Consider the following 23,869-nt stretch of genomic DNA (forward strand, 5'->3'; position numbering starts at 1 on the left):
GGCATGACTCCAGGAAGAAGGGGTACGCTGATAGTATGACCTCAGAGTGCAGGTTATGGCTGTAATAGGGAGGATGAGTCAGTAGGGCTCAGTCTATTAGGCACTTTATATGGTTATTTCATTTTTTTCCCATTTTTGAGCACAGGGAAATTTAGTAACTTACCTAGGGTCACACAATAGGCAATCCTGAACTTGGAATGTGTTTTTCTCATTTTTGTACAGATTTTTGTCTTATGTGCACATATGCCTATATACGTAGGAGATGCCTGGAGCCATCCACAGTTTTTCCCTTACCTAATTTTAAAACAGTGATGGAAAATAGCCATAAACACTTTTAACTGAGGAAAAGACTAGACATTTCCCCCAGTGAAAGAGTAAAATTTCCTGTTTCACATGGTACTCGCAAATTTTGTGACTTAGAAGGCTGCCTTTGTTACCTTCAAATGCGTTTATGGCCCTGGGCCTTTTAGGTTTTCAAACTTTGGTTTCCAAAGTAATCATTTATGTTGAACGCATATGTTATATATACAACCGAGAAGTTTGGAGCTACTGTTTGCAAACCATTTTCACCCACTGAAACCTTTATGGTATGGATAAAGAAAGTGTTAATAGATTGGGCTTTGCAATTTTGAAGTTGCTTGGAGGGAATGGTTCTGTATGCCCTCAAAAAAGGCAAAAGGTGCTGGTTCATACCAAAACAGAGCTTTGAATCTAGGCTACTGTTAAATTAATAGGAACATGGTTCTGTTTGAAAAGAGGAATAAAGCATAGACCTGGAGAAGTCATAAGAAAGTGTGGGATTGTCAAGACCCTCCTATACTGTTGTGAACATTCATAGGAGTACCTTATAAGTAAGCTAAGTAAACACGGGCAATAGTACACACAAATTCAAGAATACAAATTTCTGAAGATGTACTAGAAACATAGGAATTTAAATTAAACTAGAAGTGACTCTTTTAATGAAGGAAATTGTGAATGAGTAACATGCCTCAACTTAGCTGTCCCTTATGAGTGCTTAAGGGATTCAGAAGAAAGCTTTCTGTCTCCATTTGGGTAGAAAGTTTACATGACAAGGGAAGAAAGGATGAAATAGTGAACTTGGTAAAAGAAAGTAAAATCGGGATCCTTTCTTGTCATGTATAAATTTTCCAGAGGTCTCTCTTCCACAGGTATGATAGAGGAAACAAATACTACTAAATTCAGGGAAAAGTTTTCTTAATTAGTGTAAATGGGCAGCCTTGAAATTACATTTTAAGGACTGTGAAGGTTTAGACATTGCCATCTCTAATGCTGGGTAGTGTGAGTAAGTGAGGATAGCCAAGAATTCAATGGAGGAAAAACTTCAGTCCATGTTTTCCACACAGTTTTCTATGTGACTCAAGGTTAACCATGTGCCCTGCTATGTATGCCTCAGTTTCCTTATTCACACAACAGGAAAACCTTGCTTCTTATCGAGTTTGCAGACCTGCTGGAGTTGAATGAGGTAATGTTTATAAAGGCCTTGAATCCTTAATGGAGAAGTACCTTATAAACACAAGGCAATATTGTTCTACATTGGAACTGAAGATATAACTTTCCTGTAAAAGTGGAAATACTCTTAAAATTTACATTTTTTCAAAGCTCTTTTCAAAAATCAGAATGAAGATGTAAAATCATTTCAGCCTTGGAAGACTTTTGATGGATTCTTAAGTAATAGTGAGTTAATAATTTCCAATCCTTTCTCTGACTCAGTACATCAGAATTCCAGCTATGGTGAACCAATCACATCTGTCATTTTTAGAGAAACGTTTGTCTCTTTCAGAGGAGCTAAATGTGGTCAGATTGAAATATAATTATCCTCACTTGAGTCTCCTTGGTGAGAACGAATGCTTTTACTTCTACAACTTCACAGCCTTTCACGCCAGTTTGGAGGAGACACTTAGACCCCAGAAAAAAAGATCAAATTATACTATTTTTTGTTATGTAAAATCAACTTGAAACCATTATGCAGGAATAAAGCCAACTGGTTGTTAATGTTTAGTACTTACGACTGGATTCATTTATGAATTCTCAAAGAAAGTGGTGTTATTGATGCTGGACTACTGAGACACCACAAGTAAAGTTTAATACAGTAGTCTGTGGGAATGTTAGTGGATATCATTACCCTCCAGAAAAAGGAAGGATAGATATATTTAGACTACCTTTTGCCTGTAGTGTGGAAGATAGGATTTATTATGAAGGCAGATAGAATAAAGGGCCAGATAGTAAATATTTTAGGCTTTGTGGGCCAACTGTCTCTGTTGCAGCTACTCAACTTTACCGTTGTACCACAAAGACAGCCATGGACAATATGTAAATGAATGAGCTGTATTCCAGTAAAACTGTATTTACATATGCTGAAATTTGAATTTTATGTAACTTTCACATGTCATGAAATATTCTTCTTTAGATTTTTTTTCAAACATTTAAAAATGTAGAAACCATATTTAGTTTGCTAGTCATACAAAAGCAAGTGGGTGATTTCACTTGTGAGCCATAGTTGCTGACCCATGCTATAGCATGGCAGTGAGCAAAGCTCCCATTCTTTTTTTTTGTTACTCCATTCATTTTGCAGAATATAGAAATTACCTCAATGAAGTATATGCTACCCTTGAGGTGCTTTAATGAGAAGCTTTGCAGAGAGAGCTGTGTCACTAATTCTGAACTTTTTGCAGTGTAATATGCTGCTGGATTGTGAGCTTTTTAAGGGCAAGAAGCATCTTTTATTCATTATTGTATTATGTGCCTATCATTTCATCCAAAGAAGACACTCAACAAATGTCTATTAAATTGATGAAATCTCAGCATATGAACTCTTGGAGCAGTATTTCAGTGGCAATGAGATCACCAAGTTGCAGCTTCTCTCTGTCTTCCACTCTCCTCTCCATACTCTCAGCCTCTTCTTCATTTGCCATGCCAGCTGTTCTTGATTAATTACATTAAGGAAACGGAATAGAGATGAGTGAATAAAATTCAGGATTTTAGTGTGAGGTCCCCCAAATTATTTCTACAGGGATTTAGTATACAGTCAGAGACATACCTATTCACTGTTATTTATGAGCTCAGAGCAACCAAGAGCTCCATGGTGAAAATTCTGAACTTAAGCCTTTTTTTTTACTTTTTTTTTTTTTTTCATTTCAGCATATTATGGGGGTATGGATGTTTAGGTTACATATGTTGCCCTTGTCCCCCCCCCCCCATGAATTTAAGCCTTTTGAAGGTAGGAATTATGTGTGGTTCTCATCCACAGTAGCCATAGCATTGCAGATCTTTAGAACTGATTGGCATAAAGGGCCAGTTAGTAAAGATTAATATTTTAGGCTTTGTGGGCCAGCCATCTCTGTTGCAGCTATTCAGCTTTGCTCTTGTCCCACAAAAGCAGCCATAGACAATATATAAGTGAATGAGTGGCTAGGGATTTATTTGGACCCAATCACATTGAACCAGTGGGCATATGTCGTCAACTTTTTGCTTGGCTCTACGCTTAACAGTTACAGTTCAGCAAAAATAGCTCTTTAGATCTGCCACTCTGCTACCTAAATCAGGGACTAATTTTAGAGAGGGTATTTGCAGTTGTCTGTGTGCAGCTTCCCAGAAGGAAAAAAAAAGTTTCATTTAAAAAAAAGTAATTTGGGCCGGGCGCGGTGGCTCACGCCTGTAATCCTAGCTCTCTGGGAGGCCGAGGCGGGCGGATTGTTTGAGCTCAGGAGTTCGAAACCAACCTGAGAAAGAGCGAGACCCCGTCTCTACTAAAAATAGAAAGAAATTAATTGGACAACTAAAAATATATAGAGAAAAAATTAGCCGGGCATGGTGGCACATGCCTGTAGTCCCAGCTACTCGGGAGGCTGAGGCAGGAGGATCGCTCAAGCCCTGGAGTTTGAGGTTGCAGTGAGCTATGATGATGCCACTGCACTCTAGCTGGGGCGACAGAGCAAGAGTTTGTCTCAATATACATATACATATATATATATATATACACACACACACATACACACATATAAATTATACATATAAGAAAGATTTTGATCTCTCCACTTATAGGTACTATGGACATATGTATTTTCTTAGTCTATAAAAAATACTATATATATTTTTTATTAAAATCTTTTTGATGTAAAGGTAAGGTGAGGATCTGTTTATTGAAGGCGTAAGGTATAAATTTCAGACAGATCATAGAGTCTTTTAGCTTTATTATCCAATGTGGATTTGAGATATGTGATACTAAAAGGGTAAAATAAGTTAAGCAAGATGAATGTTATTATTTAAAAATAATTGAAATATTGAAAACGAATCAAGAAAGATAAAATGTTAGTAAGTTGCTGGGGCCTATCTCTGAGCTGCTTTGTTATATTTCCTGTATATTCTATGTGCTACTTTGTCATAATTCCTGTATTGAGGCACTGTCAATATGGGGCCGTTAGTAGCAAGTGAGTCTCTGGGCCACTAATTTGAGTCTAGAGGCTTTGTTCAAAACCTAAGGTATCTCTCACAACACCATATTTCAGTTCAGTTGGCTCTTGGAATAGCATAATAATGTCAAATAACTAGACCAACACCAGTTATCACAGATCACACCTGTCTACTAGTTTACAGGAATCTTATGCTAGGATTTCAAGGGTAATAGTTTTTTCTCAGGAAACCAACTGTTAACTATAATGAAGTCACATGTGAGGTTAGGACCTAAAATTAGCACATTAGGTGAAAATCACGTGTAACCAAAGTTAGCTTTGAAAAATCCCTTAGATTGCCCATAGAGTATAGCCTAACTGGATTTGTGTATATGATCATGTTCAGTAAATATATACTGCACATTATGGATAAGAATTAATAATATATACAGTAATGCAAAGTGTATATATTTATATACACACGTATATATAATACGGTATATACATCTACAAAATAATTTATGATAGTTTTTTATTTTCATAAAATTTTTTCTCAAGCATGTATGATTTTGTTTGATTAAGTAAATTTGATTCTTATGCCATTGTACATTATGCTCTTCTTTCATTTTACTAATTTTTAATGAAAGGCTTGACTTAAGATCTTTCTAGTATCATGTTAGCTATTTACCTGTTTTCTACCAGTGAGTTCCCTAAAGGCAGAGTCTGTGTCTTATTTATCTTTCCTCCCTAAAGCGTCTAATGTAGTATCTTACACGTAGTGAATATTTAGGAAGTGTTGGTTTAAGAGGAGGTAGATGAAGCCTGAGCAAGAGCAAGACCCTATCTCTACAAAAAGTAGTAAAATTAGCCAGGCATGATGGTGTGCAGCTGTAGTCTAAGCTACTTAGGAGGCTGAGGCAGAAGGATTACTTGAGCCCAGGAGTTTGAGGTTGCAGTGAGCTATGATGATGGCACTGCACTCTAGCCCAGGCAACAGAGTGTGAGACCCTATCTCAAAAAAAAAAAGAGACAGATGAGCAGTTGCATATAAGACATTTATGTGTCTTAGTCAATACTGGTGTTTTTCCTTTTTCTTTTAAATTTCTTTTAGAGAAAGGGGTCTTGCTATGTTGCCCGGGTTGGACTTGAACTACTAGACTGAAGTGATCCTCCTGCCTTAGCCTCCCAAGGAGCTGGGATTACAGGCATGTGCCACTGTGCCCAGCAACACTTTTAATTGCAAAGAATAGAATCTATTCAAATTGGCTTAAACCCAGAAGGAAGATTTACTGGAAGACCACAGGGACATGTCATGGAACCAAGGAAAGAAATATACAGATCTCACTAGGGAATAGAACAAAGCACTTGGGAGACCTCTAGGGACCAAGACAACTACTCTTTGTCCCAGGCATTCTGTCCAACTCTGTTTTTGACACTCTTTTTTTTTTTTTGAGACAGAGTCTCACTGTGTTGCCTGGGCTAGAGCACTTGGCGTCATCCTAGTTCACAGCAACCTCAAACTCCTGGGCTCAAGCGATCCTCCTGCCTCAGCCTCCCGAGTAGCTGGGACTACAGGCATGCGCCACCATGCCCGGCTAATTTTTTTTTTCTATATATTTTTAGTTGTCCAATTAATTTCTTTCTAATTTTAGTAGAGACGGAGTCTCGCTCTTGCTCAGGCTGGTTTCGAACTCCTGAGCTCAAATAATGCACCCGCCTTGGCCTCCCAGAGTGCTAGGATTACAGGCGTGAGCCACCGCGCCCGGCCTTAGGCCTGTTTTTGACACTCTTTATTTGACTTTCCATCTGCTTAGGGCCGTAAAGTCTCTTGCCTTAGCTTATGTTCATCTGCATCATTTTTTCCACATTAATGGCCTTCTCTGCTTCTCCTTACATTTGGTAGGAAAAAGTCTCCCGCACTGCCCTATCCTCAGTTTAAGCACCAGCAGAGATTGATTGGAGCCCCTTGTCACAATTGCAAGTTTCTAAGAATGAGACTGTCTGACCCAGGTTGGATCACCTTTCCAGTCCTGGTCCAGGTACTCAGAGGGTACAGAATCACATGAGCCCCACCACTCAACAGAGAGCAGAGTCTTTAAGAATGGGGCTTAAGAACTGGGAGAAAATAGTTAACATTATGACAAGAGAATGGTAAGCAACTAACTGTGTGGTGTCCTTGCATAGGGCAGTGATTACTCCCAGAAAGAGAACTGCCCCTTCCACAATGAGTTGTACTTACCAACTGTTGTTGGAAAAGAATCATCTTAGAGGCCAGGCGTGGTGGCTCATGCCTATAATCCTAGCACTCTGGGAGGCCGAGGTTGGAGGATTGCTTGAGCTCAGGAGTTCGAGACCAGCCTGAGCAAGAGTGAGACCCCCCCATCTCTGCTATAAATAGAAATTAGCCAAACAACTAAAAATAGAAAAAATTAGCCGGGCACAGTGGCACGTGCCTGTAGTCCCAGCTACCCGGGAGGCTGAGTCAGGAGGATCGCTTGAGCCCAGGAATTTGAAGTTGCTGTGAGCTAGGCTGACACCATAGCACTCTAGCCCAGGCAACAGAGTGAGACTCTGTCTCCAAAAAAAAAAAAAAAAAAGAATCATCTTAGGAGATAAACCTGCTTCGGGCCTCTATTAAGAGAGGCAAGCCAGGTGAGTTGGAACGCACCTCTAGTTCTGACTGCTTGGGAGGCTGAGGTGGGAGGACTGCTTGAACTCAGGAGTGTGTAGCTGTAGTGAGCTGTGATTGGGCTACTGCTCTCCATCCTGGGCATCTGTTCTTCCAAGGATGCCACTTCATGACCTTAACCTTTATTAACTAACTACACTAGTTTGGGGGAAAAAACCCCAAAACTGCCAAATTTTTACGCCCCAAGGAACTGCTCCTTCTGTGTGAATGGCCTATTTGAAATAAGTAAATACTAGGGCAACAGCAGAAGCCTCCTATTATTACTAAAAACAAACAAAAAGTTATAGTCTTGTCCACTGGCTAAAGGGTGAGAGGAGTGTTTGAAATCTGAGCCTTTGAATATACTTTACAGAAGGAGTAGCACGGGTGTCACAATTGTTCCTCTTAGGGAGCAGAACCTAAATATAAAAGTGTGCCTGAGTTGGTGAGTCAGTAGCAAGAACCTGAGATCAGTATGTGAAAAGCAGCTCTGTTATAGTATATGGAACAAACTTTAGACAAGGAGAAGTGTGGTCTGGTCATCTTTTCCTTAGAGAGTGGAAGGGACCGGGGGAGGGGGGAGACATTCCAAATCCACCTACATCGTCAGGAAACATTTTTAAAGGACGTTTAAATGCTTCTTTTGAGTTGCAGCTTAAGTCCAATCTATGGCTAAAGGGTTGTTTTATTTACTGGGCTTGGAAAGGTGTAATTTACATACTCAGTACTAATAATTGCTAGTCTTTAATGGAGCTAAAAATAGTGATACTATAAATTTCTATCTGTTCTTCCAAGGATGCCACTTGATGACCTTAACCTTTATTAACTAACTATACTGGTTAGGGGGGAAAAAAAGCCAGAACTGATATTTTTGGAACATTTCTCATATTGTGGCTAACAGTGTACTCTATTGTAGTACTGTACTATATAGTGAAGTATAATATAAGAGGAAGAAAGTTCATATGTGATGCTGTAAGAGACTTGGCTTATCTGTTAGAGCCAAACTCCATGTGGCCCTTCTCTGCCCCTTAAAGCTCTCAAATAGCTCTGAGACGTACAGAACAATTATCTTTAATTACATAAATAAAATTTGAGAGAATCTTTCTCCCTACAAAAGAAAAACACTTCTATTTTAAACATTTTGGACCAATAAGTTCTGTAATTGCAAATAGAGTGTTGTGAGTTTATTATAGAAATTATTTGGCCTGTATACACCTCACAGTAACACAAAGTGCTAACACCTTTTCAGTGTGTTGTTTTACAAAGTGCAGAACTGCTAGAGATATTTGCTCGGTGTGAAGGCAGAATTTGTTACTTTGATTTTGTCTTCTTTTAAGGGACATGAAAAAATAGAAGGTAAGCTTCCAAAAATAGACCCAAGTAATTTATATGTAAGTGAACTGGGCTGGAGAGTTGTGATTAGTTCCAGAAAATGATACAGAACTTATGCAGGCAGAGATTTGGAAAAGGTCAGTCACTGAAGCCTGATCGGTGAAAGCTTGCTTATAAATAAAAATTAAAAGACCCTAAAGGTTTCGTTGCCATTTTTTCCCTTTAATTCTAGGTCCTGCTTGACTTTTTTTGTCTTTACTCAAAGCTCTCTTAATATTAATCCATACCTGCATGTTTCTCTTCCTTCCATATCCTCACAGCCATTCCTCAGGCACTGAGTAGCAACTGCCCTTAGAGAATGCTTTTTTAAGGAGATCAAAGACAGGGGAAGTTTCAGTCCAAAATAGGGGCTACAGTAAGTTCAGTGACTCCTCGTCCTACCTCACAGTATGTCAAGATTAATCATTTAAAAGGGGGGTAACATTTAGCATCCCCAAAGCTATGGAGTACTATGGAAGGAAAGAGATGAACTATTGAAATTAATTATTCCTGTGGGTTATGGGAAAGTAGAAATATGTATCTACTGTCTTATATTAAAACTTAGCTAGTTATTTTCCAGTGTCCGTCAGTGTCATTGGTAAGAAAATATTTTCCTTAAGTTCCAGTAACAGACTACATAAAGATAGATAACTCCTCATGCCTACTATCAAAATAGTAACCCAGTTGCTAGCTAAGCCCTTTCATATTTGTAGAATGTAACTTGTTTATAAGCATGCTTGAGACAAAAACCAACAAAAAGATAAATTTTTAACATATGTGACCAATTATATTGTCATTTTCTTTCTACAAAAGTAATTTGTATTTCACCCATTAAAAGAAGAGTTTGTCAGCTCTGTATGTCTCTGCATTCTTGTGCTTTCAGCAGTCTAATACACTTTTAACTTTTTTCTGCATTTTCATCTTTCTTTATACTTGATATTTTGCTTTTTTTTTTAGCCACAGAGACATTCCTTGCTATCATATTGCTTTAATTCATTATCTCTTTCCAGCCACTAGGTAATCTCTTACTAATAACTACCTTAGTGATAATATAAGGAGATGAAGTTTTCACTAACAGAAACATACTGCTGTCCCCTAGCACTATGCTGGGTACTTTGAGGGCCACAGAATTATAAATAAGATGATCTCTTACCTTCAGGACACAAGAGCCTCATTGGAAAGAGAATTTAATGTTTACTGGGCTTTCAGTATGTTCATGATAAAATGTTAGTTTTGCTACCCTCAAGGAGCTCACTGATGTATGTAAGTAACTGTAATCACAAGCTAAAACAGTGGGCTGTTATATATTTTTTAAGATGTATATAAAATGATATGGAAGTTCTGAAGGAAAAAAATGATTTTTAATTTTGGGAAACAGGGAAGACAGAAGGTGACATCTGTGGTGCTGAACTTTTTATAAAAGAGGTATGATTTATATGGACATGTTAAAATGGAAGAGTAAGGAAAGCCTTCCAAGTAGAAAATAAGCCAAGGTCCAGAGGCTGGTATGTGTCTGTTCATGTATTTATTAAGGAGGTATTCATTAAGCATCCTACTTGGGTTAAGTACTATTCTAAGCTAAGTCCTGATAATACAGTGGTGAACAAGATAGCCACTGTTCTTGGCTTATATTCTAAAAGGGAGACAACCTGTGATTGGCTCTAGATGAGTAGAATAAGCAGATCTAGAGAGTTCATTGGAAAGAGAGAATTGTGAGCTGGAGAAGTCTTCTTGCTTGGGGTCATGCAGATTGCTAAGTATAGGACCTCTTTTGTGCTCCACTTTGGTAAATAAGCCAGCCTTATATCTTTCATAACTCCTTTCAGAGCTGTACCACTAGCCATATGCCTATTGAGCATCTGGAATGTGGCTAATCTGAATGTGTTGTAAGTATAAAATACAGAATTTCAAAAATTTAGTACCCCCCAAAAGAGTTAAAAATGTAATTTTAAAATTAATTACATATTGGAGTGATGATAGTTTGCATATGAGTTAAATAAAATATACTATTAAACTTAGTTTTACATTTTTTATTTTTACTTTTTAAATGTGGCTTCTAGAAAATTTTAAATTAAATTCATGGCTCTTAGTAGTAGCTCACATTGTATTTATGTTAGATAGTACTGCTGTAGTACAATAGTATGTTCTTGGTGTACACTTAAAAGAAAATACATCCTGTAATAATCTTATTAAAGATGTGCTAAGGTAGTCTGGGTGTATAATACTCAGATAAAATACTTATTTTTCTTCTTTTTTGATCTTTTTATTTACTCAGATATCTCTTTCCTTTCCATTTTATTCATGGCCACAATTTTTCCACCTGGTGGCTCAAAATTAAAAGAAACTCCAGGTGAGAGCAAAATAGTCTTCGTATTTCTAATTTCAAAGAGCTATTACATTGCTTTTGCCCTGTGCTTTTAGCTACCTATATGCTTGCTGCTCCCTCAGCAAGCAAGATGACACTCTCCCCACTCCAGCCCTATCAGTTCTTAACCCTCCTTCAAGACTCAGCCTGTGACCCCTGCTCTGAAGCCTTTCCCAGCCCCTTCAGTCAAGGTTAGATGGCCCCTCTTTACTGCTCACCCTGTTCTCACTTGTGATGGTTGATGAATGGACAAACTGGCCATCAGATGCTTTGAAATTAATTGAATTTGAAACTGGAAACAGGGACATCACAACATTTATTCCTTAGACTAACTGAAAATCAACAAGATAAATGAATTCACTTTGCTTCCTTGCAAGTCTTCATGCCTCTTCAGTGACCAGAATTATAAGGTCATTTTGAATGCTCCATCAGGTCACATCTGTTCTCACTGCAGAGATATTTGAGTAAAAGCTCAAGTGTGAAAAGGATGGTAGGCCGCAGCATCTGTTCCATTGACCAGTTATTCTGTGGCAAGCCTTAACCTCTACTATCCCATTCAGAAAATGATGGTGACACCACTTTACTTTCCCAGGGCCTTTTTGATGCTTAAGGAAGAATATTACAATATTAAGAGAGTTCAATAATAGGGCATGTTCTGCCTGTGTGCTGTAATTAGACTGTTCTTTAGTGGGTTTTGTTTTGTTTTTCCAATCAGGGTACTTCTGGAAACAATTTATTAAATAGGCTGAAAGTTAATGAAAACATATGCTTATCTGCTTTTTATACTTTCTGTATTAATCTAAGCATATGTCAGATTGTCTTCTGAATTCCTAAATGACGTGTTTAATTTATTAGGCTTCATTTGAAGATTGACTCCTTGGTAGTTGTATTTTAAAAATACCACTAGTGCACTCCTAATGTAGTCTAGCCTGTACTTTTTTAAGGGTAGTATTTCTTTCTTCATTACTTGAGTTCATAATCTGTGAACATTATCATTAGTATCTTGTGATTGTCCTTTAAGTTCATGTACAGACTATATTTTACTAAAGCTTTAAAAAATCGATTAAAAGCTCTCTGGGAGGCCGAGGCAGGCAGATTGTTTGAGCTCAGGGGTTCGAAACCAGCCTGAGCAAGAGCGAGACCCCGTCTCTACTAAAAAATAGAAAGAAATTAATTGGACAACTAAAAATATATAGAAAAAAAAAATTAGCCGGACATGGTGGCGCATGCCTGTAGTCCCAGCTACTTGGGAGGCTGAGGCAGAAGGATTACTTGAGCCCAGGAGTTTGAGGTTGCAGTGAGCTATGATGATGGCACTGCACTCTAGCCCAGGCAACAGAGTGTCTGTCTCAAAAAAAAAAAAAAAAAAAATCGATTAAAGTCCTGTCAAAGTAATGTGACCTAGTCCAGCTGCCACTCTGAATGTCTATGAACTTAGGGCACAGATAGGTACGTGTAGTGTAGCAAAAGAGCCTGAGACTTGGAGGCAGAAGTAGGGGTTTCAAGTCCTGGCTGTACCACTCATTTACTGTATGACCTGAGCAAGTCACTTCTGATCAATTACTTTACCTATAAAAATGAGATAATAGTACCCTACGTGTTTGTTAGGAATGGGAGAACCTATATAAAAACACTTCATAAACTGTAAAGGAGTTTATTGCCAACAGAGTTTTGTGATGCTTTGAGTGAAATTTTCTAATTAGCTCTAATTAGAAATAATAGCACTGAACAAATAATGTTGGAGGAGGGATTTTTCTGACTTTGAAATATCTGTAATAATTTGGATGAAAAGCTAGGAGACTCTTCCAAACACTTTGTGGCAAAGTATAAGAGAGGAGATAACTCTAGTCCTAGGGCTTTGGAAATAATGGGTGAAGGCAGGTCCTAAAAGCATTTTTGTTAAGTACCCCATGGACCTGGATGCTCAAGTAATGGAACTATAGTGCTAAATGTTGAAAATAGGTCTAGGACAGGAGACATACCAAGGACCAAAGAGGATTTATAGAACTCTGGTGGTTTGGCACTATATACTAAAATGTTAAATATGCAAGCATTTCCTCTTCAAGGAAGTCACCTTCAGGATACATTCACATACATGGAGGCACAAAGATTTTTTGCAGTACCGTATGCATATTTGTCTAGATGTTTTTATTTGCAAAGGGTAGAGTCCTAGTTCAAGCTCACTTGAGAGAGAGAGGGGGGAGGGAGGGAAAGAGAGAAAGAGAGGGGAGAGGGAGAAAGAGAGGGGAAGAGGAAAAGGGGGAGAGAGGAGAAAAGAAATATTTTCACCTTAGGCTGCCTAGATCCAGGACCAACACTATCCTTGTTCCTCAGGTGTATGGTATGTTGTCTCTCTTTTTTTCTGAGCTGTGCCTTCTCTTTGTTAGCTTTATTCTCAAATAGGCTCTTTCCTTGTGGTGGTCCTTGGCAGCTCCAGGCTAAGCTCCTCCAGTTGAGCAGTCAGGGAAAAAAAGAGAGAGAGAATAAACTTCTCCTCTGTAGTTCCACAAAAGTCCTAGAGTTGACTCTCATTGTGCTGACGTTGGTCAAGCACCCATCCCTGACCCACCTCCCTAGGGCAGGCAGATAGAATATTTCTGATTAATCTGGCTCAAGTAACATCCTTGGGGTGGCAGTGGGAAATGGGTTGATCCCAGGTGGGTGCTTTCTCACTGCAAGAGTAAGGTGTTGTTCTTAGAAGAAAGAAAAAGATGCAGGCCAGGCAAAAGCAATAGCTATTCACTATAATATCTATTTCTAATAACAAATATATGGGAACAATCTAAATGCCCATCAGTAGGGGGAAAATTAAACAAATATGATATATGGTGGAATGCTATATAGCTATTAAAATGAATGAGGTAAGTCCATGTGTTGATAAGAAAAAAACGTTCACTCCTTAATATTAAATTAAAAATGAAGTTGTAGTGCAGTGTTGTTAATCATGTGTCTTTATGGTTGTGAATATTTTTTATTCATATATTTTATATTGCTTTTGATTTGCTGTTATGTTCGATTATTTAAAATGTGTGTATGTGTGTGTGTATTCACTTTTATAATTAAAAAAAGTAATGCCAAAGGTGGCCCTTGTTCTGAACCAGAGACTGGAATTGACAAGGCTCAAGAACTACAGAGAGAGGCCGGCGCGGTGGCTCACGCCTGTAATCTTAGCACTCTGGGAGGCCGAGGCGGGAGGATTGCTTGAGCTCAGGAGTTCGAGAGCAGCCTGAGCAAGAGCGAGACCCTGTCTCTACTAAAAATAGAAAGAAATTAGCTGGACACCTAAAAATATATATAGAAAAAATTAGCCGGGCATGGTGGCGCATGCCTGTAGTCCCAGTTACCTGGGAGGCTGAGGCAGGAGGATCGCTTGAGCCCAGGAGTTTGAGGTTGCTGTGAGCTAGGCTGACGCCATAGCACTCTAGCCCAGGCAAGAGAGTGAGACTGTCTCACAAAAAAAAAATAAATAAATAAAATCTGAATTTACTTTGCTCTGTGTGTGTGTGTGTGTGTGTGTGTGTGTATGTGTGTGTGTGTGTGTGTGTGTGTTTTAGCAATTTTGAGGAAAGCATCAGGCATTCCAAATAGAAAAGTCAAGTGCATTGCATTGAGTTGTATTTATTTTTGACTTAGCACTAGTAGATATGGTAGTAAAATAAGTACTAGGTGCTGACATGCAAACATAATTAACACATGGTAGTTGCTGCCTTCACATAGCCTTCTGTGAGTAGGGAATACAGACACATGGACAAAGAAAGTGTAATGGGAGAGGGACAGGTTGTCAGAAAAGGGATCACTGTACTTTGGATAACCTCATTTTTTCCTTCTCATTTCCTCTAATTGCTTGCTAGAACTTTCTTGATTTTTTAGTTATTGTTCAACTATGTTTTAAGAGGAATTGGTCATCTTTTCTTAGCTTTCGAGGAACCTTTTGAAATTCAATAGATATTCCATCTTTATAACTTAATCACAGGGACTACAATACTAAGGAACATGGAAAAATTTCAAAGACTGTGTTTTTTTATCTCATTAATTTACTGAATAAAGTCAGTCTGTTAGTAACTCAGCTGAGCTGAGTTAGTTTCTTTGCAAAGAGTAAGTACCTCTGCCTGTTACCCTTCCCCCACTCCCAGTATACAACACGCTTTTAAAAGTTTGTATCTTAGATACTGTCTGCTGCAGAAGAAATTGACCTATCTTGAGCTTTCTCTCCCTTGTCCTTTGGATAAATAAGATTTTGAGCCTGCCTTAGTAATTGTGTGTGTGTAATAGAGAAGCTGTAAAAGCCCAATTTCTGCGGCTCAAAAATGTGAGATTATTCCTCTGCTTTTGCCTTTCCTCATGGTCTCTTCTCCCACCATACAAATTTGAGCTTGTGTTAGCAATATATGTCTGGCAATATTCCATTTCCCAAGAGGCCTGTGAACAAGATGATTGTAAAACATTTTTCATTATAGAACGGACAAAGTAATCCTGATTCCTTAATTCTGGGTCTAGCTTTTTTTGTTATTAAAGCAGCATTTTTAATAGAGTCATATGTTGAACTGGTTAATATTGTAGAGCGGCATTTTTCAGAGTCAGAAAAATGAGAGGGAATCTGTTCTTTTTTTTTTTTTTAAAGAAACACTATGTGTAACGTGTATCTTTGTAATAATGCATTGTTTTTATAGAGCTATTCTCTGAGTTTTAAAGGCTGTGCTTTTGTTTTTCCCTTTCACTACTTCCTGTGGAATATCATCTGGCTTATCTGCCTGTTCTTTCTGCTTTCTTGTTAAGTGTATATGTTTAATATTATTGTTTTCCCTGATGGTAATTCCCCATGTATTAGTAAATCCCTGATCATAAACATTATAGAACATTTGGTAGTTATGCTAGAAACCACTACCGTCGATGAGACTAAAAAGAGAAAGAGTTTAATTTTGGAGAAAAACCATCCTATTTTCTTTAAAAAATAAACTATATAAACAAAGCAAAAGAAGGGGCTTGCCAGGGATATTATGTCCTTCAAGGTTTTCTCTAGCCTGACTTTAGAAGATAGTCATCACCAACATATTCTTATTTATTGCACTGAAATATAAAATAGATATTATTTTTTAATCCAGATATTAATATGGGTATGGAACTTATTTTGAATTTGCTTCATAGGTAATTTAGTTTTTAAAAAAGAATGAAAGGCATTATTAGGCAGTAATGTGATCAAATTACCAAAAGCTTCAAGGTGGTTCTATTTCAGTTCTCAACCTGATATACATTTAAAAATATCTCTACTTAAAGTAGTTACCATTCATAATGCATTATGGTATCTTTTCAGATAACACCTTAGACTATAAAGAAGCCATTATCCTTGATTTGATGTATTTAACCCAAGTTAAATTTATGACAGACTAGAAATTAGGTATTATGTTATACACCTCACTTCCTGTTCTGTGCAACTTGATGTATGTGTGAGCCATAAGTCCGGCGGTGTTTATAAGAATATGCTATCGTTGGATGGAAAGGCTGTTTCATATTGCTCAGGGAAAATATACAAGATTAATAATGCATGGTGTATATATAACCTTGCAGTTACAGTTTATAAGAGATTTAACCTGTGGTTAAAGGAAATACAATGAAATCTATTAGAAATCCTTCAAAAAAGGAAAATTCAGGATTTACTTTTTTAATTCCCAGGGTTCTGTGCAGTTGACCAATTTAGGAGGGAGAGACTTCATTAGTATATTATTTTTAGAGCAGATGAGAGATTATAAAACTACCTTAGTTTCTGATAGACCATAGATCAAAGAATCCAGTTCGTATCTACCTTGCCCAACTCTCCCACCCCATTCTCCTTTCCTCATAATTATTTACAAGAAGTACCTTTTAAACCACATGTATAGCTTATATTGCATTTAAGGATCTGCTTTTACCCACAGTATTATTGTAGAGTTCCACAGCATAACATTGATTAATTAAAAATTTCTTAAGCAGTGGATTAGAGATGGCTCTGCAAAAGAAGAGTGAAATATGCAGTATTTTTCATTTAAATGCAGCCCATGTGATAAACCATTACTGTCGGATAATCTCTGACCAAAGAGACAAACTTTCTTAGTGAGCCTATGTCTGTGTCTTTTAAGACCAGCACTGACCACTTTGTGGGCAGTCGTGTGAAACCAGGCACAGGATAGAACTTGCAGGGGCATCTTTCTTTACAGATAGTTCTAATAAATTACAACTACATCTCACAAAGAGACTCATACTCATGTACATTTTCTATAATACCTAAGAAACATTAAACAGACAAGTCTTTTAACTAGCCCTAAAATTATTTCCTTTGAAAAGTATTGAGAGTCCAGTTGTTTTGTTCTGAAAGAACTTCGGTAAGAGACTGGTTTGTCAGTGTTTTCTGAGTCCTCATGATATTAAAATATATTAGTCATAAAACAAAGCAATACCCTTTATTTCCACTCTCTATATAGAGTATTTTCCAGCTGAGGCTGTACATCAGAATCACTTATAGAGCTATATTTGCTTCTATTTCTAGAAATTCTGATTCAGTAGGTATGAGGTAAAGTCAATGTTTTTAAATTTTTTTAAGTTTTAGAGATGGTTCTAATAGACACACTTCCAATTGAGTACTACTACTAGCTTGCATTGGAATTGGTACCATACATATTTCATATCATATGGAGGTGAGTTTCTGTCATTTACAAAGAAGAACCAAGAACGTAGCTAGAAGGAAATCCTAACCATAATCAGAATTTAGATTTTAAAAGGAACCAGTCTAAATCCCTCCACTTTACAGATCAATAAACTAACCTACAGTGGCTAAGGAATTTGCCAGAGTTGGTAGCAGAAGCAAATACTAGATTGAAGATTCTGACTTGAGCTCTTTCTGTACAAGTATCTTGGCCCTAGTTCCTCTCCCAGAAATGCTTCTAAGCCACTCAGTGTTCTAGAAGTTGTCTTGAGCATTCCAAAGCCTGCTGGGGTGTTGTGAGGTCTCAGGGTACTTAATAAAAGCAATAATGCATCAAGCAGAAACTCTTCATTCTTTGAAGTTCCTAGGTAGGCGTTATGAGTGACACTGTAGTTAGAAGTATAGACTTTACCCAAGATGCTTTTGTAACTTCTTTGTAAACATGGAAATTTCTGGCAAGAGATGTCTAGATTTGGTACTAAGGATTGTCGAGAACAAGAAGATCATTTGTCTTATTTAAACTGATCCTTAAGTATTGGCAGCAAATCTAGGAAATTATGCCAGTGTTATATTTCCTAAGCAGGCCTGACTTTTAGCTGTACTTCAGGAAGAGGATATTATGCCCAGATTTGCAATTTAACCAACTAAAGGAATAATATCTTTATTAATTATGATTAGATTTGGCTGTTTAAAAAAATCCAAATAACAGTAGCTCCGTAAAGGTAGAGATTGATTTTTCTTTTGGATAAAGAAAAGTTCAAAGAGAAGGGAAGTCCTGCATTGGCATGGTTACTCCACAGCCATCAGGAACTCAAGTTGTTCTCTTTTTTGCTCCATCTATTCTTGGTATTGTCTTACATCCTCAAGATGTCTGGTGATTCTAGATGGCTTCTAGACCTTCAAAAGGTCACACTTCCCCTTCTGGTAAGCTCCCTTGAAAGAACTTTTCTAGAACCACCCATCTAATGATTTCTACTTCCATCTCTTTGGTCTTTCCAGTTGTCAAGGAGGCTGGAGTTATAGCTGGGCGAGTTGCTATTTGCAACAATGAGAAGTTCTGTAATTAAGAAGGGGAGAACTAGCACTCTGGGAGGCCAAGGCGGGAGGATCGTTTGAGCCCAGCCTGAGCAAGAACAAGACCGACCCCCGTCTTTACTAAAAAAAAAGAGAGAGAGAGAGAAAGAAAGAAAAGAAAAGAAAAATCAGCTGGGTGTCATGGCACACACCTATAGTTCCAGCTACTTGGGAGACTGAGGCAGGAGTTTGAGGTTGAGCCCAGGAGTTCATGGTTGCAGTGAGCTATGATGGTGCCACTGCACTCTAGTCTGGGCAACAGAGTGAGACCCTGTCTCAAAAAAAGAAAGAAAGAAAGAAGAGAGAATGGATATTGGGCAGGTAACCAACAGGCTCTGCTACACCTGCTCTGAAGAATATAAAATTTATATTAGGAAAATAACATTTTAGTGACATAAAAAACTTATATAGGACATAAATTTAAAAGATCCCCAAACTGCATTTACCATGTGTCTGATTAATTAAAGCAGTAAATTTCTAGGATAGAATGTTCTGCCTTGGATTTCTCAGCAGGACTCACTGGTAACAGCTATTTGGTTTTGTATATTTTAAACTGAAAAATGAGTTCTTCAAAACAATAGGAAAAAAGACACTTTAAATCGTTTTTCCTTTTTGATATAGGGAGACTCAAAACAACCACAAAGATAGTTGAAATAGCTATTTATTGAGCTAGCAGGAACAATGCCTACTATATTAGAGGATACAAGCGAGGAACGAACATATTGAAAGAAAATACTCAAGTTGTTTAATATTTAAGTGGAACAAGATAGATTAATGCAGTAAATGAAATAATTAAATATACACACTTCATAGCAATGAATTGCATTAACTCCAGATATACAAGACACCTGCCCTGGAGAAAGGATGTATTAGATATATGTCACCTCTGCTTATATATATCCCACCCATACAAATAAAAGGGGACTGGGAAGATGGAGAGAATTTTGTTATCTGAAAAACTTAGACGCAGTAGCAGACAGTAATCCACAACATATACAACTGTAGACCACGATATACATAAATGTGGAAATATTTATAATTTTAAAAATGTTCTGTAGTCACATTAGTATCCACTGTTCTCATGGTAGCAGTTACATATTTACTGAATGCCTCATATTTACAGTGCACTTTGTGGAGGAAATTCATTCACAATTTACCACTTAGATGAGAAAGTCTACATTTTGGCTTCTTAATAGCTATGAATTTCAAATCTGGGGAAAACCCAGCCTTGTATTTTTTCCCCTTTTTCCTTTCATAATTACTTATCAGCAATCAAACACTAAGTGTCTGTTGACTTTTCTCCAGCTGATAGAAAACAGAAAACTATGGAGACTCTCAATGAGAAGGCAGCCAGTTGTGCTGGCCTAGGGCCAAGTTGCACTCTCTGTGACTTTGCCTCTTCAATCTGAGTTCTCCATGGGGCAACAGTTGCAAAGAGCCCTTGAAGCTCTTTGGCCTTTGACAGTAAGCAATAGGGAGTGCTAATGAAACCAGCTAATGCAACAAGGTCTTTTAGCCTGGCCTTTGAGCTCAGTCAGCCATTCTTTGAACATTTTATGATATTGTACTTCTGGCCATCTTTTGGGAGAAATAGTTTACAGTCTGCTCCAATAGTGGATCAGGGACCATTCTATGTCTTCTATAGCACTGGAAATGCCTTTGGCATTGCAGTATTAGATATCTGCTTATTTGAACATACTGTGCAATGACAGCCTTTCCCACCCATTATTAATTTCCATTGAAGATGTGCTCAGTTTAAGTTTCCAGTAGGGACAAAGAAAGAAAATAGAAATCTCACAAACTGCACTTTCTTTATATCTTACTCAGTGCTAATATAGTTGTCTCATATTTTGGTTTTGTGTCTCCCATTCTGTACCCCATTTCCCCTCTATTTCAGGTGAAGGTCTCCCACAGGTATATTACTTTGGACCATGTGGGAAATACAATGCCATGGTGCTGGAGCTCCTTGGCCCCAGCTTGGAGGACTTGTTTGACCTCTGTGACCGAACATTTACTTTGAAGACGGTGTTAATGATAGCCATCCAGTTGGTAAGTTGGAGTTGCCATTCTGGGAGAGAATAGGCTGGTCCCCTAGACACATCCTTGTGGGCCTTTTGGCGATTTGCAGTGTGTGATGCCTAGTGAACTAGTGCTTACAGGTTTGATGGCATTCTTGAAAGCTGGCTGGGACAAAAGGAGTTAATTCAGAGAAGTCACACTGTATCTGCAGTTTGCTCTATTTCAAGAATTTGCACCTTGGAACAGTACTCTGCCCTTGACTAAAGTGGAAGCATATTATTTAGCTTAGAGAGAAAGAGGATGATTAGGTGGAGTTGTATAAATGCAAATAATTTCTTTGATGTTTTATTTATAGGTTTTAAACATGTAGCTATATGAGATTTTGTCATGTCGTCCCTCTCCTTTCACCATTACATCCAAGAAAGGACTGGAGATGTAACCCCTAGCACTAACACTCAGATTCAAAACTTGTGTGACCAAGAACTTGCCTTAATTCTCTGGCCTCCAGTTCTCACAGACTGATTCAGTTGAAGAGGCAACTCTTGTAGCACCTACCAAATTACACACCAGTACCAGTTTAAGTAACATTTGCAACAGTTACTTTGAGAAGTTTGTCAGGCCCTCTGGAAGAATGCAAATGTATCTTTATTTGTTTCAAATGGTGATAATCTCCCACTGTCCTATAAAAATATGGAAATGTCTGAGCTTCCCTTTCTATACTAAGTAGAAAAGCTCTGTAGATAGAAATACTTAATGAAATTTGAAATAATTTTATGGTTATTATTTTGGGTTATATTTGCTTTAACATAAAACTGTAGTCCTATCTCTATGCTAACTAGCTATGTGATATCAGGCCAGTATTAACTTCTCTGAGCCTCACTTCTCTTATTTCTGTAATGATGAGTGCTGAGTTGGGGTGTCTTGTCCAACTGGGGATAGGAAGATGTGGGCAGGAGGTGAATGTGGCAGTGGCACCTGTCTTAAAGGCCATCAACAGTCTTATATTCTACCTGGGAATACTTCTTTTCTCTCTAATGCTCATTTTCTGAAGTAAAAATGTATTGTCATTTTAGCTGAACTGTATAATGCCCCTTTTCCTAATCTTGATATTTGTTATGTATGTATTTGTGACAAAAAATATTCTTTGGTTTACAAGTCAGTAAAATGACTCACTCTGGGTAGTGAAAAAAAGATGAGTTTTATTATTATTTTAGTAATATAAAACCTTGGGCTGATAAAAAAAATGTTTTGCTGTTATTTTCCCAATGTACTTCTTTAGAGTATTTCTATCATTTTTTTCTCTTTTAGCTTTCTCGAATGGAGTATGTGCACTCAAAGAACCTCATTTACCGAGATGTCAAGCCAGAGAACTTCCTGATTGGCCGACAAGGCAATAAAAAAGAGCATGTTATACACATTATAGACTTTGGATTGGCCAAGGAATACATTGACCCTGAAACAAAAAAACACATACCTTATAGGGAACACAAAAGTTTAACTGGAACTGCAAGATACATGTCTATCAACACGCATCTTGGCAAAGGTGTGTTTATTTCCTGCTCTATGAAAGGAGCAGGTCATTAGAACAATCTTTTATTCTAGTAACACTTTTATTCTCATTGTACATTACAATTTGTGGTTCTCATTGCTTCATAGGCTAAGTGAAATTGGGATGGTAAGTTAATGACTTTCCTAAGTATCCTATTGACTAGTTATAGATTCTTAATTCTTTACACTGTGTTTCCAAATGCTTAGTTTCTGAGCAGTGTGAGTACTTGAATTATTGTAAAAAGGTGATAACATTTAAGTGAGTTTGGTAATGAATTTGGTATTTACTTATGATGACACCATATATGATAGTTCTAAAAAGGACATTAGGCTGGTGTCTGCAGTGGGGAAGAGTGCTTCACTAAAATTGGACTAAACTTCTATTGACTGTGTGTAATCCATGCATAATTCTTCAAGGAGTTTCTTATCTGATGAAAACATATTTTCTCTACCATGAGTCTTGAATTTTATTCGGGATAGACTGCCAGCACAAGTTTTGCTAAAAGATCTAATCAAGAAAAAATACCTTACTTATAAGAGAAACCAGCCGAAGGGAAGAGTGTTTGCAAGAGAAGCCTAAGGAACAGTGGGGATGCCAAGCCGGCAGAGCTTGGGCCCTTTGCCAGCTTCTCCAAAAAGACTTTCCTTTTTATCTGTTTTATATATTGGGCTTCCATGGAAGATTCTTTTCCAAGAAAAGGTTCCTAGGTGATTAAAAAAATACGTTTGAAAATCAACATCCGAGAGAGTAGACATGTAAACAGAATATTATCAGGTTCCATGCCTGATAATAGACATAGCTAGCTAATTATATAAAATTTTTAAATATCAATGAACTATAACACCCTAATAAGTATCTTAAAGACTAATTCAATACCTACTAAGTTGCCTCATTGGATAAATTACACGTGTATTCACATGAGGGTTCTAGTGACAGCGAAGAGTAGAAATGACATTACAAAATAGTACGATAGAACTTGAGTTGAAATCGTGATGCTATCAGGACTTTTTTAGTAACCATATGGAAATTCTCATTAACTCTTAAATAAATGTGATATTTTAAAATTGGGCTAGAAGGTCCTCTGCCACTTATTATTGGTATCACTTTGGACAAGTTATTTAATCTCACTGAAACTTATCTGTAAAATGAGGGTAGTACTTCACAAGGGTGTTGTGAAGGTTGAATGGATAATATATGTAAAAGCACCTTGCCTGATGTGGTTCTTGCACAGTGGTCAATATCCCCTTTTTCCTTCATAATGACATGTAATCTTCTTTTTCACATGAGACAGACAGTATCTTAAATACTAAAGTCGTGATTGTTTGGTTTAACTGACAAATTCTAGAAATTGTTCTAATGCCTGCTTCCTAGACTCAGTTTGTGTACTTATTTTATTATTTTTGTCAGGAAAGGCAAGAACAGACAAGAGGTGGGTATTTGTGTTATGTTTGTGTCAGGTGCAGTGTAATGGTTAAGAAAAAGATATGCAACTCTTTCACTTAATAGCTATGTGATTTTGGTCCAGTAACATTCCTTCCTCGGCCTCAGTTAGCTTATACATAAAATGGGTATGATAATTGTACCTGTAACATTAGGGTTCTGTGGGATGATTTATATAAAGTGTTTAGCATAGTGTGTGATAATAGTGTGGTCACTCCATATGTTAGTTATCCTTATTTAATATTCAATGAATATGTTTTTTTGTTTTTGTTTTTGTTTTTTGAGACAGAGTCTCACT

At 37.5% G+C, this 23,869-nt stretch overlaps 1 protein-coding gene across 6 annotated transcripts in view; it reads left to right on the forward strand.

Moving 5' to 3' along the window:
- Window positions 1-23,869, forward strand: part of CSNK1G1 (casein kinase 1, gamma 1) — a 208,149-nt gene that overhangs the window by 128,469 nt on the left and 55,811 nt on the right. For all 6 annotated transcript variants that reach the window (XM_012644865.1, XM_012644869.1, XM_012644868.1 and 3 more), the window contains 2 exons: window positions 20,461-20,612; window positions 21,891-22,125. In XM_012644865.1, the coding sequence (XP_012500319.1) occupies window positions 20,461-20,612; window positions 21,891-22,125 (387 nt within the window). The remainder of the gene's footprint in view (window positions 1-20,460; window positions 20,613-21,890; window positions 22,126-23,869) is intronic.

Source organism: Propithecus coquereli, unplaced genomic scaffold (assembly GCF_000956105.1).
Source record: "Propithecus coquereli isolate 6110/MARCELLA unplaced genomic scaffold, Pcoq_1.0 Scaffold221, whole genome shotgun sequence".
Classification (NCBI taxonomy): Eukaryota; Metazoa; Chordata; class Mammalia; order Primates; family Indriidae; genus Propithecus; species Propithecus coquereli.